The sequence below is a fragment of the Vicia villosa genome, linkage group LG1, assembly GCF_029867415.1.
Source record: "Vicia villosa cultivar HV-30 ecotype Madison, WI linkage group LG1, Vvil1.0, whole genome shotgun sequence".
In the NCBI taxonomy this organism is placed as follows: domain Eukaryota; kingdom Viridiplantae; phylum Streptophyta; class Magnoliopsida; order Fabales; family Fabaceae; genus Vicia; species Vicia villosa.
The window spans coordinates 122,285,950-122,309,946 of record NC_081180.1 but is presented as its reverse complement, the minus strand read 5'-3'; the positions used below and the strand labels follow the sequence as shown (position 1 = coordinate 122,309,946).

The window sequence follows — 23,997 nt, the reverse complement described above, 5'->3', positions numbered from 1 at the left end:
TAGCAATATCATCATGCATAGTCATACATTTCACACATCCACACCATTCGCAACAATCATTATATAACACATACATCAACCACAATACTCAAACATCATGTCAACAACAATGCAGTGCAATGAGACCGACTCACTGACTCAATGCATGTGGTACCAAAATGTCACTGATGACTGAGTCATCTACCTCCAAAAAAGATCTCCACTAATAGGATCGATTCCCACTTGGAACTAGGGCACATCATAAATCGCACTCAATCCACACATTGGGATTGATGCTAACACCGAACCAAAGTCCCACAAGTCATCACCGAACCGAAGTCCCACCAAATTGTCACCCGACCGGAGTCCTAATTTATGTCATGAATGCATGATACACACAATTTAAAATAATACAACCCTGGTTGGTCAAAGTGCATCATCATTCATGTACTCATCACAACATTATATTCACAAACATATTTCGCATCAAATCATCATTATAATCATCGTCACAATATATATATATATATATATATATATATATATATATATATATATATATATATATATATATATATATATATATATATATATAAACATCATAGTATCACAACTCATTAAGTATATTATCAATTTGCCATGTTATATTCAATAATAACAATATTACAACAACATAACATCATAGTATTACCATCCACTAAGCGTATTATCAATTCATCAAGTATATTCCATAACAATAACACAACATCACATTATTACAACAATACAACATCATAACACATAACAGCATTCACACATCTCAGCATAACAGGCAAAATATCACATGGAAGAGCATCGAACACCACTAAATAATTACCCAATGTATTTGAAATTATTTTTATTGATTAGAAATTATTAGCTTTTCGTAGGTTCAAACGGACACCCGAGTAAAAAGTTATGAATTTTCAAAGTTTTATCAAAACTACATACACTGGCATCATACACCGATGCCACAACACCTCATTACACACCAATTTAATTTATTTCCAGAACCTTAAACCATTTTTATTAAAATGTATATCGCGCTAGCTTTCTAACGCTTTCGGGGACCCAAACGAAGTTACGGTTTGAAAGTTGTGAGCTTTTCAAAATTATTATGTTTTTGCCCGTTCTCAGTGTAGCTGGTTACCCAAATACTGATAACCGGGTACACCCAGTCAAAATGCCCAAAAACGTTGTTTTTTGAGCTGTAACCGTTACCCATATACTGGTAACTGGTTCCCGCTGTACCAGAGTCAAAAAATCATATTTTTATGCTACGAAACTCAATCTAATCCACCTCAAAACCTCAAATTTGCATATCAAAACATGTTCTTCAATCCCGCAAATTCCTATATACATATTACACAATATTTTTACACATTTTACACAAACTAATTCATCAAATCAAAACATAATATGTCAACAATTCATCATTTAGGTTCACATATTCACAAAGCAATCTCATGAACAAACTCATACAACAATAACAATCAACCCCCCGTACCTAACATTAAACAATCCCTTAGAAAGTTGGAACCCCACCCTTACCTTGGAATTCCTAGTAAAGCTCTCTTCACTTCCAGCAATGGAGTTATTCCATCTCCTTCCTCAAGCCCTAGTTCTCCTTCACCCTTTCTCTCTGTTTTCACATATCAGCAAACTGACTTCCAATTCCCAATTTTTTCATTTTCAAAGACCCTTTCTATGATCTTCCCCTTATACCCTCACTTATACTCACAATTACCACCACACCCATATATATTATTATTTCTAACAAATTAAATAAGTAATATAATAACTAAATATTACTTAATGCAATTAAAAATCCTAATGTAAATATCAATACTATTAATATTCTAATGCTCACACACTCCAACAACACCTCCATCTCTAAGCTCTACGGGTGCTACCCTACACCGAAGGGTACTCCACACCTAACAAATCTCCAAACAACACACACACACACACACACATATAAAATAATTAAGAATAATTAGCATATACCACATATCATTCTATAACATCATTAAAACAATAGTATATTAAATCAGGGTGTTACAAGAAGCCATTTTTGTTCTCTAGATGGCTTGTCGACACAGATAGGAATAATCCAGTCCTTCAGAATAATCCAGTCCTTCAATCTGGTTATATCGTTTGGAAACAAGACGTGCTTTAAATCTTTCTATACTACCATCAGATTTATGCTTAATCTTGTAAACCCATCGACAACCAATTGGCTTAACATTGGATGGAAGATCTACAATCTTCCAAGTACCAGTTTGGTCAAGAGCATTAAGCTCAAGTTTCATAGCTTGATTCCAACATTCGAACTTACATGCCTCTTTGTATGTTTTAGGTTCATGGTTAGTGGAAACAGATAAGATAAAACAAGATTGAGAAGGAGAAAGATTGGAATATGACAAAAAAATTATAGATAGGATAAAAGGTACCTGAAGATGATTGTGTTGATGTATCATTGAAGGTTGTACAGACATAGTCTTTCATGTGAGATGGTGGTTGTCTTACTCTTCAAGAAGCACGAGTAGGAAGAGGTATGTCAATGGGTGGTGGTAAGGGATCATCAAGGTCTGTAGGAGGATCAAAATTATTTTTGATAAGTGTCTGTGAGACAGAAGGAGAGGGTATGGAAGATTGAAAATTATCAGGTGTGGCTTGTGTAGATGTTTTAAATTGGCTATATTTTGTGGTAAAATATTCCTGTTGAATGTGTGTGGAATTATGCAGGATTGTATGTTTCAGCTAGTACAAATATTCAATGGATGTCATGCTCGATATCATGACATCTGTGTCTGACAGTAGTAGCTGTTACTTTTAGTTGTGAGGTTTCCTTATTTATCTCAGGTATCTTTTTAGGAAACTATATATTGTGTGTTGTATGATTTGTGCTAAAATATCTTGAATTATAGTTTATGTGAACACCCTGATGATGTGGAAATTAGGTTAACTTGGTTAACCCTAATTTATGTGTGGAAGGCCCATGGCCCAAGTCCTGCTGCCTGCTGACTATAAAACGACTGCAAATCCTACTTTCAGAGGCAGAGTTTTTGAGCGTGAAGATCATTATACTCTCTTTGTTTCCTCTGTGTGTTACTTGTGATCCAAACAATTATCACGTAGATGATTTTTTTGGAGTAATATCTCTTTGAGAGATTGTTAATTGTGAAGAACCGTAGTTCTGTAGCTGTCTCTTGTACTCCAAGCAATTGTCCTTGATGATTGCGTTGGAATAGGTTGGTTATGTTAGTTGTCACTCTAAGCTTTTAAGCACAAGTGTGTGTCTCTTGATTGAAGCTTTTAAGCAGATCAAGGTGTGTTTTTAAAGTATGTCTTCTCTCTGAATTTATGTAATGTTTATTTGTAATCACTGGTGTGATTGAGGGGGAGTGAGTGGAGATACTCAAGTCTAGGAATAGATTGGAATTGCATTGGGTAGGTTTTAAGTGAGGAGTTGTAAATGGGGGAGTTTAACTCCAAATTAATTCTGCTTATATTGGATTCCCTCCTTTGCTTGGTAGCCCCCAGAGTAGGTTGTTGAACCGAACTAGGTAAACAATTTTGTGTGTTCTTTATTGTTTTTATGCTGTTCTATTTTAACTATATGTGATGTGTAATTGTGGATGTCATAACATCCAGCAAGACATCGATCGTGAGTAACTAGAATTTTCAATTGGCATCAGAGCAGGCACCCTGCCTTTTTACATCTGGGTGATATCTAGGGACAACAAAATTCTGGTACGATGAACAAGAATAAAGAAGAAACTGCACAACACATCACAGCACTCACGAGTGTTTGTGAATCTGATGATGATTTCAATGAAGATGAACTGACCTTTGATGTGCTTACAACCTCCTACAAAGAGCTATATGTCAAGAGTACTGAAGTATGTAAACAAGTGGAGAAGCAAAAGAAGCTCATAAAGGAATTGGAAACTGAAAAGGAAGAATATCTTGCAACCATAGATTCACTCAATGGTGAAGCTAGCATGTTGAACTCCAAGATTGATCAGATGTCAAAATCTGTCAGAATGTTGAATTCTGGAACTGACTCCCTAGAAGAAATCCTGCAAGTTAGACAGAGATCAGGAGACATGTCTGGAATAGGATTTGTGGGAAGATCAGAGTCCAGCTTAGGACTCAAGAGGCCAAAACCTGAACTCCACATGCCAGTTCGGATGTCAAGACCAATGTCACAACATCATGAGAACAGGAGGATAAACCATACTAAGAAAAAATTCAACAAATGGAAATGTCACTACTGTGGAAAATTTGGTCACATAAAACCTTTTTGCTTCAGACTGTATGGTTATCCTGATCAGCCTCTTCAAAAAGAACCTAAGCAGAACACCTTAGTCAAGAAACAACAATGGGTAGCTTAAGGTACTGCCTTAATGTCTCACACTACCTTACGGGTGTCATCAAAAGAATACTGGTACCTTGACAGCGGCTGTTCCAAACACATGACTGGTACAAGGAATCTATTGGTAGATGTCATTCCTCACTCCTCTAACTCTGTGACGTTTGGTGATGGAGAAAAAGGAGAAATCCAAGGGATTGGAACACTGGAGTATCCTGAAGGTCCAAATATGAACAATGTTCTTCTGGTAAAAGGGCTGACTGTGAATCTTATCAGCATCAGTAAACTATGTGACCAAGGAGTCAATGTTAGATTCACCAAGAAGGAATGTATCGTCACAAATGGAGAACGCAAGGAAGTCATGAAGGGATCCAGGTCTAAAGAAAACTGTTACTTATGGGAGCCTAGAACTTCTAATTGTTCCTCTAAACCCCCCATGACCAAAGAAGAGATTGAGGACAATCATCAAGAAGGATCAGTCAAAACAGTGATAAAGAATGTTGTTGAAGATATGGATGAATCATTTGCTAGCAAACTCAGGGCCATGAACTTGCTACTATTCTCTCTGAAACCTATCTAAGGAATGAGAGACTATATGCAAGAATATTGGAGGATAGAAATGCCTACACTCTTCTGCAAGAGGAAAATGTAAGCCTCCGGTCAAACATTAAGCTTAGGAAAATAAGTTGCTGAACACATCTCATAACAGAAATGTAGAAGTAAGAAATCAGACTTACTTTATGGAGCAGATAAAGTATAATCAAAAGATTCAACATAAAAGGAAACATCAAGAAAGGAGCATTTACCCCTCATTTAGAAGATGCTATCAATGTGGCAGGACAGACCACTTGAAGCCCACATGTTCTGAAGCACGTGCACTTACAAGAAGGATGGTCTATCATCAAAGAAATTCTTCTAAAGCAGAGCCATATCACCTTGAGTTGAGTGATGAGACTGAGTATTCAAGTTCAGCTTTAAATACAAATACCTTTGGAGGAAAAATAAAAAATGTGAAGAGAAGAAGACCATATCAAGCATCTAGAACTTGGAACGAAAGGATGACTAGAAAAGGATACAGGGAAGAAGAGATAGTCAAAACCTTCTTTGTAAAGAATGAAGGTGAAAAATCCATGAGTACTCGGATACTTGTGGAAGGAACAACCCCTGGTGAAATGTCTGCAAAACAAATGTTGTCTGATTACAATGTCACTCAGGTTTCCATAACATTGCACTGTGACAATCTGAGGGATACTAATATGTCAAAGAATCCTACTCAACCCATCAGAACCAAGCATATGGATACTATACACCATTCCCAAAGGAACCTTGTGAATAACAAAGTTGATACTGTGAAGCATGGAACCATTGAACTACAAATTGCAGACATCCTCTCTAAAGCTCTAAATGCTATCCAATTTGACATCTTGAAAAGCAAATTGGATATTTACTCCTATGAGGAATTATAGCAATTACAGTTTCTATGGAACTACTTTTTGAACAATAAAAATAATTCGGATTTTATGATTGGTCAAAATTTAAATTTCCCCTCATAGTACAATCTTTTCCCCTATATTTCCCAACTCACTACCATACTCACTTGGTTGGTCTCTTGCACTTCTCTCATCTCACATCCGACCACAAAAACAACAAGATCTCTCTATCGCCTCCAAAGTCTTCCTCAATGTCTCAATAGTCAAACCCTCAATCTCCCTAAAAAATGTTTGCTTCCTCTACTCATGCTCAAGACGCTACGAACATCCCCATTAACCCTAATGAGGTTTTGGTGGTCACTCCCTTGCATATGGTGACTCCATACGATCTTGTGGCAAAAAGGCCCAGGACATCGCATGCACGAAGAACCAAAGAAATAGCAATGAGACCTAAAAGGCACAATTATGTTCAGACTTCTCAATCGTCTGTGCCTCCACCTAGGGAAGAACTAACTAACGAAGGCTCTAGGTATGATCACAGCGCCATTGTTAAAATTGTTACCCATATCTTAAATGAGAATAATGCTACATCTTGGACTCCTGTTCCTTCAAACTCTGTGCTTCCTGAGTCAAATGACATTGCGCATGTTAGTGACAATGCTGGCAACTATTTCCCAACAAATAATGATAGGAATGCAAATGTTAATGAAGAAAAATGATGATGTCAATATGGATGTGCATGTGGATGACAATAAAAGGAATGATGGTGTAAAAGATACTACGGGTAAGGATGATGTTATTGTTAATAATAGTCACATTGAGGTTCCTGGTGGTACTGCGTACAATGAAGAGGAACCTAGTAATTTTTCTGCTGATAAATGTGTGAACCTCACCAAAGATGGTCAAATTGAAGAAAAAGAACCAGAGAAGACTCAGTCTGATAAAGTAATCAACCTTGATGATCTCTCTGATGATGACCTGGTTGCTTCTATCAATCCAAGCATAGCCAGAAGGCTAATGAGGAGGAAAGGAAAGCAAGTTGTAGCTGAGGACTCTCAGAAGACAAGGGTTGTGGCTAAGCCTACTTCTGTTAGACCCAAAAAACCATGGAGCAAAGTGGTGCCTAAGAAGAGAAAGGCCAGAATCATTGCTGAGAATGAGTCAGATTCTGATGTTGTTGTGGATGTCAATGACATTCATCCCAAGAAGAAAGCCTCTACTAGCAAGCTTGCTGCCAGTGTCCCTGAAGTACCTATTGATAATATTTCCTTTCACTACCCCTCCAGTGTACTCAGATGGAAATTTGTCTATCAGAAAAGACTGGCCTTAGAGAGAGAGCTTGCTCAAAATGCTCTTGAAAATGAAGAAGTTATGAATCTGATTCATGAAGCGGGACTGATGGAAATTGTGACCCAATTCACTAAGTGTTATGAAGTCCTTGTGAAAGAGTTCATTGTGAACTTACATGAAGACTGTGGCAATAAGAACACTAAGGAGTACCTGAAAGTGTTTGTCAGGGGAAAATGTGTTAATTTCTCTCCCACTGTGATCAACAAATTTCTAGAAAGAAGCCAGTCCTGGTGATGGCACTGATTGAGAAACAGCTGTGTATGGTGATCTGTTTATTTTGTAAGGATGCTTTGGCAACATTTCTGGTAAAAAGGGGGAGTAAAGATGTTTGTTTTTTTGTAATTGTACCGTGTCTTGTTAAAAACTTCTAATCTGTTTGGACAACTAATTTTTTTATTCTGGATGACGTTTATATGTTAGCTGGTATGTATTGGTAAGCTGTTTTAACTTCTCTTCTACAAGTTCCAGGCAGTGTGCTCTAGCTATATGTGTGTTTGTTCTTTCTCTGCTGCAACGAATCTCTGATAACGTGGTAACAGAATGTTTTGGCCAAAAATTTTCCAAAGGGGGATATTGTAGATATTTTAAATTGACTGTATTTTATGGTAAAACATTCATGTTGAATGTGTGTGGAACTATGCAGGATTGTATGTTTGAGCTAGTACAAATATTCAATGGATGTCATGCTCGATGTCATGACATCTGTGTCTGACTGTAGTAGTTGTTACTTTTAGTTGTGAGGTTTCCTTATTTATCTCAGGTATCTTTTTAGGAAACTATATATTGTGCATTGTATGATTTATGCTAAAATATCTCGAATTACAGCTTATGTGAACACCCTGATGATGTGGAAATTAGGTTAACTTGATTAACCCTAATTTATGTGTGGAAGGACCATGGCTCAAGTCCTGCTGCCTACTGACTATAAAACGACTGCAAATCCTACTTTCAGAGGCAGAGTTTTTTAGTGTGAAGATCATTATACTCTCTGTGTTTCCTCTGTGTGTTACTTGTGATCCAAACAATTATCGCGTAGATGATTGTTTTGGAGTAATATCTCTTTGAGAGATTGTTAATTGTGAAGAACCGTAGTTCTGTAGCTGTCTCTTGTACTCCAAGCAATTGTCATTGATGATTGCGTTGGAATAGGTTGGTTGTGTTAGTTGTCACTCTAAGCTTTTAAGCACGAGTGTGTGTCTCTTGATTGAAGCTTTTAAGCAGATCAAGGTGTGTTTTTGAAGTATGTCTTCTCTCTGAATTTATGTAATGTTTATTTGTAATCAGTGCTGTGATTGAGGGGGAGTGAGTGGAGATACTCAGGTCTAGGAATAGGTTGGAATTGTATTGGGTAGGTTTTAAGTGATGAGTTGTAAACGGGGGAGTTTAACTCCGAATTAATTCTGCTTATATTGGATTCCCTCTCTGGCTTGGTAGCCCCCAGAGTAGGTTGTTGAACCGAACTGGGTAAACAATTTTGCGTGTTCTTTATTGTTTTTATGTTGTTCTGTTTTAACTATCTGTGCTGCGTAATTGTGGATGTCATAACATCCAGCAAGACATCGATCGTGAGTAACTAGAATTTTCAGCTTGTGGAGGTAAGTCATGAAATTGGGAAAAATTAGAAGTTGGCTTAAGGTCTAAGGCACTGAAATATTCCCAGTTTTGTGTGTTTGATGGTGAGTCTATGATAGAGTAATATATGTTCATGATGTGTAACATTTTTGGAAATGAAAATAGTGGAGGAATGTGTATCAAGTAAGATACAACCTTTGTAACCAACAGCATAGCCAAGAAAAAACACATTTTCTGGCTCGAGTATCAAGCTTAGTTCTATGATTAGATAGAGTTGAAGCATAACACAAGGAACCAAATACTTTCATTTGGTGTAAGTCAGGTGAATTGTCATAAAGGACATGGTAAGGGGATTGATGATTGAGCAAGGGTGTGTTAATGCGATTGATGATGAATGTTGCATGATTGACAACATAAGACCAATAAGTTTTTGGTAAGTTTGAGTGGTATAATAGTGCTCTTCCTACATTTAGGAGATGTTGGTGTTTCTCTCAACTCTAGCATTTTTATTAGGTGATTCTACACATGATCTTTGGTGTACAATACCCTTTAAGGCATAGAATTCAGGCAATAAAAACTCAGGTCCACTGTTAGATCTAATGGACTTAGGGCACATATGGAATTGGTTTTCTATTAAAGCAATGAACTGTTGGACATGTTTAGATACTTTAGATTTGTCTTTAAGTAGAATGATCCAAGTGAATCTACTAAAACCATCCACAACTGTGAGAAAGTATCTATGATTATGGATAGAATTGATAGAGATAGGACCCCATATGTCAAAATGCAATAATTCGAATTTTTGTGAAGCTCTAGACTAACTCAAAGTGTATGGAATTTTCTTATGTCTAGCATAAAGTCAAACATCACACACAGCTTTATTATCATTGAGAATAAAAGGGTACATTTGCGCCATTTTGGAAAGTCTATCATGGGATAAATGGCCTAATTTAAAATGCCATATGGCTTGTTTAGGAAGAAGTTTACATGTGTTGAGAAAAGTGCTAGATAGGGGAATGTTTGAAGAGGTAGTGTTAGGATTCTTGGTGAGGGATGAGGTAGCTTCTATGGCAAGGCAAGCATGGTTGGTCACAAGTCTGTACAACCCTTCAATTTGTTTAGCCAAACCAATCATCTTCTTGGTTTTCACATCCTGAATACAACATTCATTATTAGAGATGCACATAACTTGGAAACAGATAAAAGGTTTAAAAAGAGTTCAGGTGTGTAAAGCACATTTGACATATATAGTTGAGAGGAAAAGTGAATTGTGCCTGCTTGTTTAGCTACAACAAAACCATTAGGCAAGCAAACATTGATAGGTTTAATTTTATGATGAAAGCTAAACCAATGCAAGGAAGAACAAACATGGTCATTGGCTCCTGAATCGAGTATCCAAAATTTAGGTTTGGTATGACTAGAGCATGAGATTGTTGAGACAAAGGTTTTACCTGAGAGTTTATGTGGTGAATGATTATAATTGGTGGAGATGTGATTGGTACTAGGGTTGGCATTATTGTTAAGAGGCAGTAACTTGGTTTGTTGCAACAAGCTAATCAATTGAGCATATTGGTCTTGAGTAATACCAGTACCAGGATTATTTGTTAGACTTTCTTCACCATTGCTAGCCAAAGATTGTGTATCACCCTGTGAGGCATTAACTAAAGACTCTTTCTTGTTGAAATTTATAGGGAAGTCATGCTTTCGATAACACACATCAATATTGTGCCCAGTCCTGCTACAAAAAGTGCATATTCTACCATCTTTCTTACTGTTAGAATTGCTATTATAGGAATTAGAGAATTTACCTATATCATTGTGTTTCCTGGAATCATAAGCATTCACCAAAGTGTTAGCTTCATCAATATTTGAAGGAATATCAGGTTTAGGCAATAGGGATATGGTGTTATTTTCTTCTTGTATCACCATAGAGTAAACTTTGTTGATAGAAGGAAGAGGATCCATTAATAATACTTGAGTCTTTATAACAGAAAACTTATCGTTTAAACTTGTTAAGAACTGTATTATCTGATCTTCAAAACGAAAATTTCTTGCACTGCGCATGGCTTCACAGCGACATTGATGAGTGCATGTACAATTTGGGATTGGTCTATGAGAATTCAACTCTTCCTATAGTCCACGTAGCTCAGTAAAGTAATCAAGAACGGATTTTGTACCTTGTTTGAGATTGTTGATTTCAACTCTGAGATTAGATACACGAATACGATCAACTTTTGCAAATCGTTCTTTAAGATCGTTCCATACATCAAGTGCATTCTCTAAGAACACGATAATTTGAGCAATCGCGGGATTCACAGAGTTCAAAATCCATGAATGAACAAGATAATTGCACCTTTCCCATGCTGAGCGATTGAGGTCGTTGAAATTGGGAATTGGAATAGGACCATTGATGAATGCGAGCTTGTTCTTAGCTCCAAGAGCTCTTTCCATGGCGCGTGACCAAGAAATGTAATTGGAACAGTTCAGTTGTGGTGTAATGCTTACTGAGTTAGGACCTTCACTAGGATGAACGTAATAGACGGATTCGATATCACCATTGGTGATACGAGGGATCTCGACCCGTGGAGGCATGATGTAGTAGAAGAAGAGAAAAAGTAACGTGAAAAAGGTGAATTGCAGTAAGGAGAAGAATGAGAAAGAGAGAAAGATCAACGATGTATAAGTTGAGGAAAGTGCAGAAGAATAGAGGGATGGATCGAAGACCATTGAAGCAAAGAAGATGAAAGCTTCAGTTCAGAAACAGAAGGAAGAAGATAAAGAAAATAGAGAGAAACTTTCATACATTGATAGAGAAGCATATGAGTGTTTATATACAAGGGTTTATGTAACTTAACGTGCAAGCAAGCAGTTACAACTAACTAACAAACACTCTAACTAACTCTATATTGATCAAAACCAACTTGCCAAGATTATTTATCGTGTATTATGCAATGATATATGGTTTGGGCTATAATGGAAAGGGTGAACTTGGGGTTGACTTGTTTGAAGAGATGGTGAAAGAAGGGGTAACCCCTTCTGATTCTACTTTTGTTGGTGTTTTGGCGTGTTGTGCTCATGCTGGTTTGGTCGATAAAGGAAGAGAACTTTTTAATTCTATGACTGCGGAGTTTAATCTTTCGCCAAAACTGGAGCATTATGGATGTGTTGTTGATTTACTTGGACGTTTTGGGCATGTCAGGGAAGCTTATGACTTGATTAGAACTATGCCCTTGATGCCAAATGCTGCCTTATGGGGTGCTTTGCTTAGTGCTTGTCTCAGTTATGGTGATAGGGAAGTTGCTGAAATTGCAGCTAAAGAGCTTGTCCATCTTGAACCAAAGAATTCTGGAAACTATGTGCTGTTGTCGAATGTTTATGCAGAAGAGGGGAAGTGGGATGAAGTTGAGAAAGTCAGAGTGTTGATGCAGGGAGGTGGCATTAAGAAAGTTCCAGGGCAAAGTGCAATGGGATAGTGTCAAGAAATAACTGTCTTTTAGTCAACTTAACTGAAAAGGTTGTTTCATGGAGATTGAGGATGCCACCAATTTCAGGATGTATGGTATTTCGAAACAAATATAGTCATTTCTTGACAATTCTAGCATTTTATGGTTTGGAATTGAAAAGGAACCAGTGGACTTTGATTATGTCAAACTAAAATTTTGTGCAGTGATTGGCTCGAGAACGCACTAGACACTGCATTTTGCAGCAATATTTATTATATTGATACGCAAATTTTGTGCTCTTTAGATAAGGAGATTCTTGTATCAAGTGAATCCATGTAACATTTATATATTTGGTTGAAATGTTTCAACTAAAATGGAAGTTTTGCTTCAGATTGTACTATATGGTACCATAATACTGACTTTCAGAATACATTACGATAAATGGTCATTCATCATTCAAACTAATAGGAACATGTTGCTCTCCAGTTAAAAACTTATAGAAATTCAACCAGTGTCTATTTCTTACTACTATTACATAATGTCTCACTCACATTAAATAAACCAGTACCGCTGCAAGGATGAAGAGATAACATCTAATCAAAATAGGTAATCCCGGAGCCGTGTTTATCTCTCCTCCAATGTAGTCTTCCAAATTGAAGTTACCTATACACATGTTACATTTTGTTTGATCAGAAAAATTCATGAAAATTTTGGAAGAAAGGGAAGTTTAATTTCAGTTAGCAGAAAACTAAATTACAAGTATTCTAACCTCGTTGTGTAGAGTAACTGCAGCCAGCATTGAGTGCGTATCTCATTTGTTGTAATGTTGCTTTGTTGTTGAATATGAAACTGGAGAGTATGTTGTCAATACAATCAAGCATTAGCTGTGTTTCTGCCAGACATGGTCCACTACAGAAAAAATCAGTAGCCTCTGGTGGCACCTTAATATTCCCAGATGGGTTTAATCTATATGCAGCATCACAACCAGCGTAAATCTATGAAGGAAGGATTCAAAACAGAATAGGTTAGAAAGAAGGAAATACCAGAACTAATGGCATCAATTATTTGTCACTTACGAGCTTATTTTCAAAGCATGATAAAGCCTTCACTATGTTTTGCCCTCCTTCAAGATCACCCTCTGCAGCCACTGTTCATTTTTCACATTTTGGACATTATATAAAATGAAACTATACATCAGAACTAGAGTGAATTTTATTGAAGACATAGAACAATCACCTATGTTACTGCAAAATATTGCAATGGAAATTAAATTAAGGATGAATAAATTTCCCTTTAGGATGAATGCAAATGCCATTATTGTGAAGACAGAACTGAGTGCATGGGAGGAGAACAAAAGATGATATTTTAATATGGAGAATGTGATGAAGTTGTTATTGAATATTCAACTATAATATCTAATATCTGTTTCTTTTATGATGTAAGAATGGAAAGATTAAGAAAGTGAATGAGGTTTGTTAACCAAATAGTAGCAGTTTAGTCACCAACCGAGAGGATTGTTATATCAGTCACTTTGAAAAAGAATACATATTATATTCAGAAAGATGAATCTGCCAGTGCAAAAAGAATAACCGAAGCTGAAATACAGAGAAAAAATGGAGATGCGGGGTATCGATCCCCGTACCTCTCGCATGCTAAGCGAGCGCTCTACCATCTGAGCTACATCCCCAACTGTTCACCATTCTTATTTTCAGTTTTGTATTTTATGGAATATAATCATATCATTTATTCTCTTTTAAAAATTATACTTTTAGTATTTTATCAAATGACATCTATATACATATTACTCTTTAAATGAAATGGCCTATTATTTCATTTAAATCACTAGAAGGATACAAGATAAATAATCTAAGTCTTATATGTTAAAGAGTTTTACAATCTTAAAGTGAACGGTTCATCGACATACGATTTATTTCGTTCAAAATTGCATCAAATATAAAAGGTAAAAGCTTCTGTGATTTTGACTTTTATTAGTAATGGATTTGTGGGTGTGTGCTTGAAAAGTTAACTAAAGATCAAAAAATGTGTTATGTTGGGAATATGTATGTTAAATGTGGCCTTTAGAAAATATGTAGATTTTGAAAACAATTTCGTGGTGCATGGTTGAAATATTTTAATTTAACAAAAGAAATCTTGATTAGAGAAACGAGATTAACCAATATATTAATTTGAACATAGTCAAAAATATGACTTTTTTTTTTGGTAACATTGATCTCGTTGATCTCTCATTTTTAGGTAGGTGGTTAACTTGATTTCATTCTAATGATCTCTCTATTAGTAGATTAGATAGAATATTGATTTCTGAAGACCGATTGGTAACTTGACTAGATATAAGGGTTTGGATCCTTTTATGGGATGTGTCCGATCATCGTCCTTTGATTCTCTGGTATCGGGGTTACGATTTGGGCCCTAAACCATTTTGGTTCAATCATTAGCTTCTCAAGGAGAAGTTTGCAAATCCAATAAAGGAAACATGGACAACTCAGGTGTTTTTGGATTAGATGAGATATGTTTTAAATGAAAGATTCAACATGTTAAAAGTGGTGATCAAATAGTGGAATGCAGAGGTTTATGAAGAAGTAGCGCTTGTCAGGGTCGTCCCCAACAATTTGAAGGTCCTGTGCCAATTTTAAAAAGTGGTCCCAATAAAAAGGAAGGTAGAGAAATAATATCACATTTAAATACCAAAAACGTAGGCATCAAGGATCAAACCATTGACCTTTAAGCCAAAATCAAGCTTATATACCACTACACATACTAAACTACATTATATATTAAATTGAACAACTAATATTAAAATATTTATTTCAAGTTTATAATTTATAAAAAAAATGGAGGCCCCTATTTTTTGGAGACCCTGGATCGTGGGCCTGGTTGCCCGGGCACAAGGCGAACCCTGATGATAGTCATTTGTTGCATTTTTTTAGCATATTTTACATTATTTTTAAGAACTTTTACTTTTAGTTGTTTATGTTTTGTAATTTTTTTATTAAGAATATGAAGAATTATGGAAAAGATCGATATATGGCGAAATTATCTTAACTAGACAAATTTGTAGTGTTTTCATTGCATAAGTTATGTTGACTAGAATGGAGAAGATTTGGACACAAGGATTTTTTAAAAAAATAATAATAATAATGAACAAGTTGGTAAAAATCCATGAAGGTGAAATTGTGAGGAACTCACTTGAAAAAAATGAAATACGCCATGTATAGTAGTGTGACGCGTTGTGTGAAGATATCACAGGGCACGAAAGCATAACCGCATACATGCAGTGCTTGAGTATGGTTATACAGCGTGTTCGTGTGAAATCTAAAAGTTCTCTATAAATATAAAAACTCGTAAGTTCTTAGGATTCCAAATTTTATCACTAAGAATGACATTGTTGAGAGCTAGGAGGTAGGAGTTAAAGATCATTTATCAAGGGAGTCATCCTACTAAAGGAGGAATCTGACGACTGGGCTATACATACTTGCACTTGACCGAATTCTAGCGGATGACATTTGTTTCACAACATTCGGTGAACACCATCAAACACGTTCTTTGGAGGTGATATGCTGGTATTTTGGATGGTTGGCTTTTGGGTCTCGACATATGTACTCACATCTACTTGAGTGAGTATTGCAGCAGTTCGAGTATATGCATGGTACACCTAGGGACCCCATATTGGTTGCTCCGACCACTTTCCTTCGTACAGATGTTGATTAGATATCTGCGAAGTACCATGAGCATCTGGTACCAATGGATGTATGTAGTGTGCTAGCTCCTTGACCATGGAGTATGGCATGTGGATACACCTAATGGTTTTATAGAGTTTCCCATCTATATATGACACTAGTGTCAGATGGAGATCTCTATAGGTCAGCTCGTCAAGAAATACTAGAGGAGGAATAGGAAAGGTCGGATCATGTTGTGGATGTCTTACCTCTATGCCACTGTATTGTCGCTACTGGAAGATATGCCATCAGTAGAGGAAAGTTTCAAGAAGGAACCCCAATGAGGATCACTTTACAAGTGATATTATCTGAGGCTCAATTTGCACTATAGTATAAGAGACAAAGGAGGAACAGGGGTGTGCAATATACCCAATAGTTGGGTTTTAAGTTATGAAATACTTATGTATGACTTATGCATGTGACTTATGTATGTGACTTATGAATATTCATTATGCGTTAGAAATGTGCCACAATTGTATTTTATATGAATTCATTATGAACGACTGAGTAGTATGTTTTGCAATCTCTAAGTACTATTTCATGTGAATCATGAATGGCAAATTATATTGACCAAGGTAACATTATCTACAAAGTAATTTTGTCTCAAGGGTGTGTACGTTGATTGAAATCTTGACACACCCTATTTTCCAACTTGTATGAAAATAGACATACAAATGTTGCCTCATGGTGTGTACGGGAGATTGAAATCTCTACACACCCTGTTTTTCAACTTGTATGAAAATAGACGTACAAATGTTGTCTCAAGAGTGAGTACAGATATTGGAATCTGGATACACCCCCATTTTGCAACTTGTATCAAAATAGTCAAGCAAATGTTGTCTCAAGGGTGGGTCCGAAAAATAGAAATCTGTGTACACTCTATTTTGCAACTTGTATTAAAATAGACATATAAGTGTTTTCCCAAAGGAGTGTACACATATTGAAATCTGAATACACCCATGTTTTGCAACTTGGAAATTAAACGGAAGCTTTTTCCAATGTGTGTAAATCTCATACATATGTATATGTCTATCAAGTTTCATCTTATTGAAAATTAAACAATAATACATAAGGTCATATGTTCTTCTAAGTATACAACCATGCTTTGATCTATTTATTTTCTCTGCTCGCTCACTTGGAGCTATCTGGACCTGACTTCAGAATTCAGATGACACACAATCAGATGACTTAGCTAACTTGTGACAATAACCATGATTATGTTTATCGTAAATTATACTAAATATTTATGTATTATTCTATTTTTGGTATCCTCACAACTTAATAAAAACATCCACATTTTCTTGTTTCGGTGTCACCACGTTTCAACTTTCATATATTTTTTAATACTCATCACTTCGTTTACATCTCATCGTAACAAATGCATGTCTTTTATCAGAACCAGAATATGAACTTTCGATAACAATGCCAAAACCTAATTTGGCAACTTTCGTACGAGTCTATTAAAATATGTATTCACAAAAAGTATGTAAAACGATAGGCTACGATCTAGAGGGGGTGAATAGATCGCAAATAAAATTTTCTTATTAAAAACTATGTTTTGAAAAATGTTTAACTATAGCACGCCGAAACAATCTTGGATCGGCAATCGTTTATCCTAAATCGTTATCAAAAAGACCAAAGATGCGTTAATCGATAGAACGAATATGTAAGATGAGAAAAACAATCAATATATTTTTAACAACTCCATTTGAATAAAAAAGCACACAATACTATCGATTTCCAATGAAGTAAAAAAAACAAAAATTGACTTAAGCAATTTTTCGAACACTTGGTGTGCAATCTATTCAAATTAATTTTTTTGTCGATTTTGTTGATATGAAAAACCAATTACAATCACATAGATTGAAATCAACTCAACAAAAACAGTTTAAGTATTAGACAAAGAAATTATCTCTATGTATCGATTGCACAATCAACGGTTTCACAATTTGCAAGTAAATCTAATATATATATATATATATATATATATATATATATATATATATATATATATATATATATATATATATATATATATATATATAGAGAGAGAGAGAGAGAGAGAGAGAGATAAATGAGACAAGGATTTATTTAGGAAGTTCCCCAATCGGCCTTGCTATGGGTACATTTGTCCCCAATTCCAAAGGAATTGAGATAATAAAAATTAACCTTTGCAAATATAGTTTACAACAGAAAAAATAGCAATCCAACCCTCCAGTTCCTATGATTGATGTTGATCCTATCTTCTTCTCTTCCTTTGATCTTGAGCTCGATCAAGTAACTTGATACTCCCAATTTGATCCTTTGTTTACCGTACTCCTTCGACGGAACCCTTTTCTTCGAATATTTCACTTGGCTAAATCCGAATCATGATCGTATCGTGATCCAAGATTACCAAAATGATCCTCTGGTTACCGTTACTCCTTTGACAAATACGTCTTTCTTCAAAGCTTTCACTCAGCTGAATCCAATTTGCTAAATCTTGTGAAAAAACCCCTTAAATCAATCATTAATCTTTGAGGAAAACCCCATATGGATTTATCTTGAAACCCCCAAAGAATTATCAACCCAATTTGATTTACGAAATTCCTAAATTAGACCTTATCAACCTAAATCTAGACGGAATCCAACAAAAATGATTATGTGTAATTGTTGTATATATGCGTATAGAGAGAGGTTGAAGATGATGAGCAATGGTTTGTATATTTCTGATTTTAATATTTATAAAATGATGCATGAATGGTATTTATATGGTGTGTGTTAAGTGAGAAACAAAACAGAAAAAACAGATTAGAGACTTTTACACATTTTTGAAAAATAACAGTATGTGTCGACCTGAGCAAGTTATGCGTCGACACATAGTAGAAATTTTTCTTCTATATGTCAACCTAAAAGTCGTATGTGTCGACACGTACAAAATAGAAACTTCTGATTTTTGAAAACTTACAGCATGTGCCTGCTATGTGTCGACTTGAAAATCGTATGTATTGACACATGCTTAGCAGAAACTTCTGGTTTTGAAAACATTCAACATGTGTCGACCTGTGGCTCGAATGTGTCGGCCTATAGAAGTATTTTTCCTTTTATGTGTCAACATGTAACACGTATGTGTCGAGCTCTTACTAAATAGAAACTAATTTTTCAAAAATGTTTCAGCATTGAACGATGCATGTGCCGTCGAGCTGAAAATTGATTTTTCACATAAAAGATTAATTTTTGACTTCTAAAACAACTTTAACATGATTTTAAGTTCCCTAAAGATAAGAGACATATCTAGACATAGAAAGACATGTCCAATGTACACAAATTATAAGTACTAGTTTTGATATCATTCAAAACATCTAAAAGGATAGTGCACTCACAAAGTAAACTCATGTTTATTGGTATATTATTTTCCAACATCAACATGCACAACACCTGGTTGGGGATATTCTGAATCACCAACTTTTGATGCATTAACTTTAATGACAGCATCAGGGTGCACCATACCTACAACCAATAAAAATATAAGACAATTTTAATCATCATTCAACAAATTCAGAGTTTAGTCTTTGGACCAATCCTTTCAAGGTCCGAATTACAATTTCCATACGGTATTCATGATATAGAAAAAAATAAATTATTTCAATGACCATCAACAAAAGATATGTACATTGCCTGTATTTTAGGAGATTTTGAGTCTTTTGGTGTTGAAAAACAATAACATTGTGTTTGCAAGAAAAAATCTTGAATACGAATGCAAGATATTTTTGGAGGGTTTAAGGGAAAAAGTGTTATGATCATGACTATAAGGGTTAGGCAGAAATCATGATTGTTTGGATTCTAAAGGGTGTTTTCGGAGTTCTTTTATGGAAGGGTGTATATGGATGTTGTTATCCCTAGTATGTATTTTTTCTTACATAGGGTGGATTTTTCATGAAGTGGTTTGTTGTATTATGGTGCATCCAGATTTCAAACTCCAAACGGTTGAAAGGGGTATTTTCGGGTTTCCATAGAGTTTGAGAGAATGAATAAGTGTTCAATAAGAAACCTCTTTTATCAAACTATTTTGAAGGTTTTAGCATTTGCTCAATGCTCAATATTGGCTTGTATTATTGCTTATGGTTATTTTTGTTTTCTACACTACCTTTCTAATTTTATAACAAGAGTTGTTGTTGTGTTGGGCTAGGTATGAAGTCCCTTTTTCTATCAATCTCTAGCACTTATGTGCGGGTTCTTTGTGCGGGTTTTTTTTGTCTCAACACGTTAGTAGTTTTGTGGGTTGTCAAATGTGATTTTCAACTATGGGAGGGCGTTGGTATGTTTACGTGGCAGGTCGATTGAGGTTGTTTTGTGTTGAATTAGGATAGGGGGTAGTGTGAGCCATCTTTGTCATGTTTTTATTTAGGGGTTGTTCACTACACCCCATGTAATACTCTAAAACCCTATGTAAATCTAAAATATCTTTTGTCACCGTCTGGAGATTGAAATTTAGACGCACCATAATACAACAAATTTACAAATCTATTCATTAAAAACGCACACTTATCCAATTAAAAAATATATTTGGAGTTCGATATTTGAATACACCATATTGGAATTTGGATTTCAATCTTCGGACGCAGTCGGTCAAAGTATAAAATTACATGTATTGCATGTGTGTGTGTGATAACAAAAAGGTGAATTCATATTACAATCTCCGGACAAACCATATAAAACTGTAAGTGTTGCGTGGGTGTGTCTTTCGTAACAAAGGGGTGAATCCAAATTTTAATATCTGGACAAACTCCTGAGTAGTATTATGATTTCTAAAAAGTATTGTGAACCATAATAGAACACTTAGGAACTTTGTTTTTATCCAGTAGTAATACTACATCTGTAGACTCTTAGTTGTTAACTGAGTTTACCACAACTACATTTCATAATAAATTTTTTGTTTGTGAACATGGAAAGGATTGTCAAGTATTTATATATGAATAGGTCGCACGTTTTTCCACTTATATGCATGTGTCAACTAAAAACAAGAAGTATGTCCTCGATGCAAATAATCTTCCTATGATCGAAAGATGTAGGAGGCACGATACATCATCAAAGATGATAGTCACCTCACCGATCATAAGATGAAATGATGACGTCATTGTATGACATCTCTCAGCAAATGCAGATAACAAACCCTAGTCAATATAACCATATTATCTCCTACAAAAGTCCTTTATACCATATAGTTGCAATACGTCCTGAAACTAAAGCTCATTTGGTTGTGGAAGCTTTGATATATTCCTACCATGATTTATGCATTTTAAGGTCTCACGGTACTTCAAAAAAAATACATGAATATCAAACAGTTCAATTAATATAAAGCATATATTAAAATGAGTAAATAAACATTTATGTTACATCCCCTCCCATATATGCTTAGCTCCATGGTGTATATATATAGAAAATAGTGAAATATCTTTGAGGGCTTCTGAAAAACTATCAGATGTAGCAACATCAAGTTCGGATGCATGATGTTGGTCATTTGCATGTATAACAACATGAACGGGAGAAGTGGGTGCTTCGTTATGAGCCGAAGATACATGAGAATGGGAAGAGGATCTCTCAACAGCAGGAGATCATTCTCCAATAACTCGCGTCGATTTAGCTCTCTCCCACACACTAAAGCATGTTGGGAATTCGACCATGCTTGTATCATTATTTATCAGTCATTTTTCTATAATTAGACATGAAAAGGCATATCATAATCAGATAAGCAAAAATAGTGTATAAGCAAACACAGTTAAGAAATGAAATGCATATTATACACAGAGATCAAAAATCATACCAAACATCAACCATAACTCTCAAATGTTCCAAATATATACCAAATCTAAGTAGGAATTACATTTCTATTGAATGTAACCTAATGCAGTTTTACAATAATCTATTAACATATTATTAGAGTTGCATGCACAAAAATCATTAAAAAAAACAAGGATATGAGAAACTAAAAGTGTGAGATGAATGTGTTTAGTTTGATTGGAAATGAACAAAATGTTGATGAACTGCTTAGTTTGAATGAATAGAAGTAGATATTTAGAGCAAAGTTGAAAAATGTTGAATTTAAACTAGCGAGCTCTATTATGTTCTTGAGAGAGGGTGAGAAATTGTTTCAAATGTAATTTAATGGAAAGGGAAAGACCGTCTGCGCACAGCTAAATGAGATTATCCGAATTTCAATCTTCAGGCTTATATTTTACTTGTATTTGTCGTGGTTCTGAGATTGAAATTGTTGTGATTAGGTCCTATCCAAATTTCAGTCTCTAAACTTATTTTTTACTTGTATTTCACGTAATTTTGAGATTTAGTTTGTTGTGTTTTGGATGCGTCTGAATTTCAATTTTCAAATTCTAAGAGTATTTTCAAAAATTCACGGACAAGTAAGGAATGGATTGGGTGCAATGAACCATTCATTTTTCTTTACTTGCACATATTTTATTTCCATTAAAGTATTAACATATTGTGTTTCCCAAAAAACATGATAATAAGTTTGCTAAAATAAACTCTTATTCTTAGGCATGGCAACGGGACGGGGTAGGAGCAGATTTAAGCATATCCAACACCGTCCCCACCATCCATAACCAGTCCCGCCTCCATCCTCAAACCCAGTTGAGAGTAATAGTTGGTCACATACCCCCGCCTCCAACAAGGAACGGTTTTCCCTACCTACACCTCACCCGTATAAATTATAATTTTTTTAAAAATGAATATTTTTTCCATAACAATAAAATATTAAATAATTTATCATTTTAAATTCATAATGCTTAATCATTTCTATTTAATTTGTATTTTAAAAAAATAATAATTTAAATAAACTTGACATTTTAAGAGTAGGAAGTGTAAAATGAATAATAAAATTAATAAACATAAAGATAATAAATTAAATTTGATAGGCAGGTGCAGGGAGGAGGTGGGTGTGGAGCAGGTACTAGCATCCCTGCTTCCTCCTCCGCACCCCTAATTAAAAATCAAATTTTTCCAGCACTTGTCCCCACCCCAATTAAAACAGGTTTTTCCCGTTAAATTTAAGGTGAAGCGGCTGGGTTCGGGAAGGGCCAGATTTATTTATCATGCCTACTTATTTTTTTTCACTTCAAAGAATACAAATCCTCCAAGCCCGACATTATAGTCAAATCACTAGGGGTGTTCATGGGTTGGGTAAACTCATATTCAACCCACAAAACCCATAGGTTATTGAGTGACTATATTTTTTCTCTTTTTTGTAATTTGACAAGTGATGACTTTGATGTTTTTGATTTTGCTTGTTTCAATTTCAACATTTTGAACATCTTTTATTTAGTCAGTAATTATTTTAACTTATTTAGGATGCCACACTTTGATTATTTTGATGCTAATTCTAGTAAGTTGTAAGTATTTTATGCAATTCTAGATTTTACTGTAATATAACTTTGTTTTTACCAATATATGTTTATGATAAATTTAAGAAAATTTCTTTGCCAACCTCCCTACCTTCTAGTCCACCTCTGGTGAAAACCCCATACTACCCCTGACTTCGGAAATGCATTTCCGAAAATGCAAGAAAAAGGTGTTTTTGGAGATGCATCTCCGAAAACGCCTTTTTTCTTGAAAAAATTGTCTTATTTCGGAAGTTCATTTCCGAAAACAGCATTTCGGAAGTTCATTTCCGAAATGCTGCGCGTTATGCAGATTTATCAAAACACTCCCCCTCCCCCATTCATTTACCCTAACTCAAATCAAAAACAAGCAAAGGCGAAAATTTGTGCAAACACACTTCCAAGGCTGCATCAAGGCTCCAATCACATTGCTATACAACATTCAAAAGCCCACAAATCACTCAATTTGTAAGTTTTAAATTTGTTAGATTCATTATTCAAATGCATGTTATTTAGGGTTTCAATTGCATAAATGATATATGGACTGGTTGTTAGTAGTATTTAGGTTGTTTAGAAGCTTTTTGAATTGGTTTTATGTTTGATTTTGGGGTCTGCCATGAAAGTTGCAGAAAACTCCATCGCAGGGATGTTTCGGAAGTTCATTTCCGAAAACACCTCCATCCCAGTTTTCGGAAATGAACTTCCGAATTGTATCAGAAG

At 35.3% G+C, this 23,997-nt stretch overlaps 3 protein-coding genes and 1 non-coding gene across 4 annotated transcripts; 2 read left to right on the top strand and 2 right to left on the bottom strand.

The window, feature by feature from the left end:
• The first annotated feature begins 6,534 nt into the window (after positions 1-6,534).
• Positions 6,535-7,389, top strand: LOC131653134 (uncharacterized). The gene has a single exon (XM_058923213.1). The coding sequence runs from the start codon at positions 6,535-6,537 to the stop codon at positions 7,387-7,389; it is 855 nt and encodes a 284-aa protein (XP_058779196.1).
• Positions 7,390-11,678: 4,289 nt separating this feature from the next.
• Positions 11,679-12,200, top strand: LOC131653129 (pentatricopeptide repeat-containing protein At1g09190-like). The gene has a single exon (XM_058923201.1). It carries the CDS (start codon positions 11,679-11,681, stop codon positions 12,198-12,200), a length of 522 nt encoding a protein of 173 aa, XP_058779184.1.
• A 391-nt stretch (positions 12,201-12,591) lies between these two features.
• LOC131615904 (uncharacterized) lies at positions 12,592-13,533 on the bottom strand. Its single transcript, XM_058887089.1, has 4 exons — positions 13,407-13,533; positions 13,247-13,317; positions 12,940-13,165; positions 12,592-12,833 (listed from the first exon to the last, which is right to left on the bottom strand). The coding sequence occupies exons 1-4, from the start codon at positions 13,483-13,485 to the stop codon at positions 12,718-12,720; spliced, it is 492 nt and encodes a 163-aa protein (XP_058743072.1). The 5' UTR covers positions 13,486-13,533; the 3' UTR covers positions 12,592-12,717.
• A 251-nt stretch (positions 13,534-13,784) lies between these two features.
• Positions 13,785-13,857, bottom strand: TRNAA-AGC (transfer RNA alanine (anticodon AGC)). The gene has a single exon. It is a non-coding gene; the product is annotated as a tRNA-Ala (tRNA).
• Positions 13,858-23,997: the final 10,140 nt, after the last annotated feature.

What these genes read in the sequence shown, in the direction of transcription:
- LOC131653134 (XM_058923213.1), top strand. Translation starts at nt 6,535, where the DNA reads ATGGATGTGCATGTGGATGACAATAAAAGGAATGATGGTGTAAAAGAT.
- LOC131653129 (XM_058923201.1), top strand. Translation starts at nt 11,679, where the DNA reads ATGATATATGGTTTGGGCTATAATGGAAAGGGTGAACTTGGGGTTGAC.
- LOC131615904 (XM_058887089.1), bottom strand. Translation starts at nt 13,485, where the DNA reads ATGGCATTTGCATTCATCCTAAAGGGAAATTTATTCATCCTTAATTTA. An exon ending in CATGCTTTGAAAATAAGCTC is followed by an intron (nt 13,166 to 13,246) that starts GTAAGTGACAAA and finishes CTTCCTTCATAG; the next exon opens with ATTTACGCTGGTTGTGATGC. An exon ending in CAGTTACTCTACACAACGAG is followed by an intron (nt 12,834 to 12,939) that starts GTTAGAATACTT and finishes ACATGTGTATAG; the next exon opens with GTAACTTCAATTTGGAAGAC.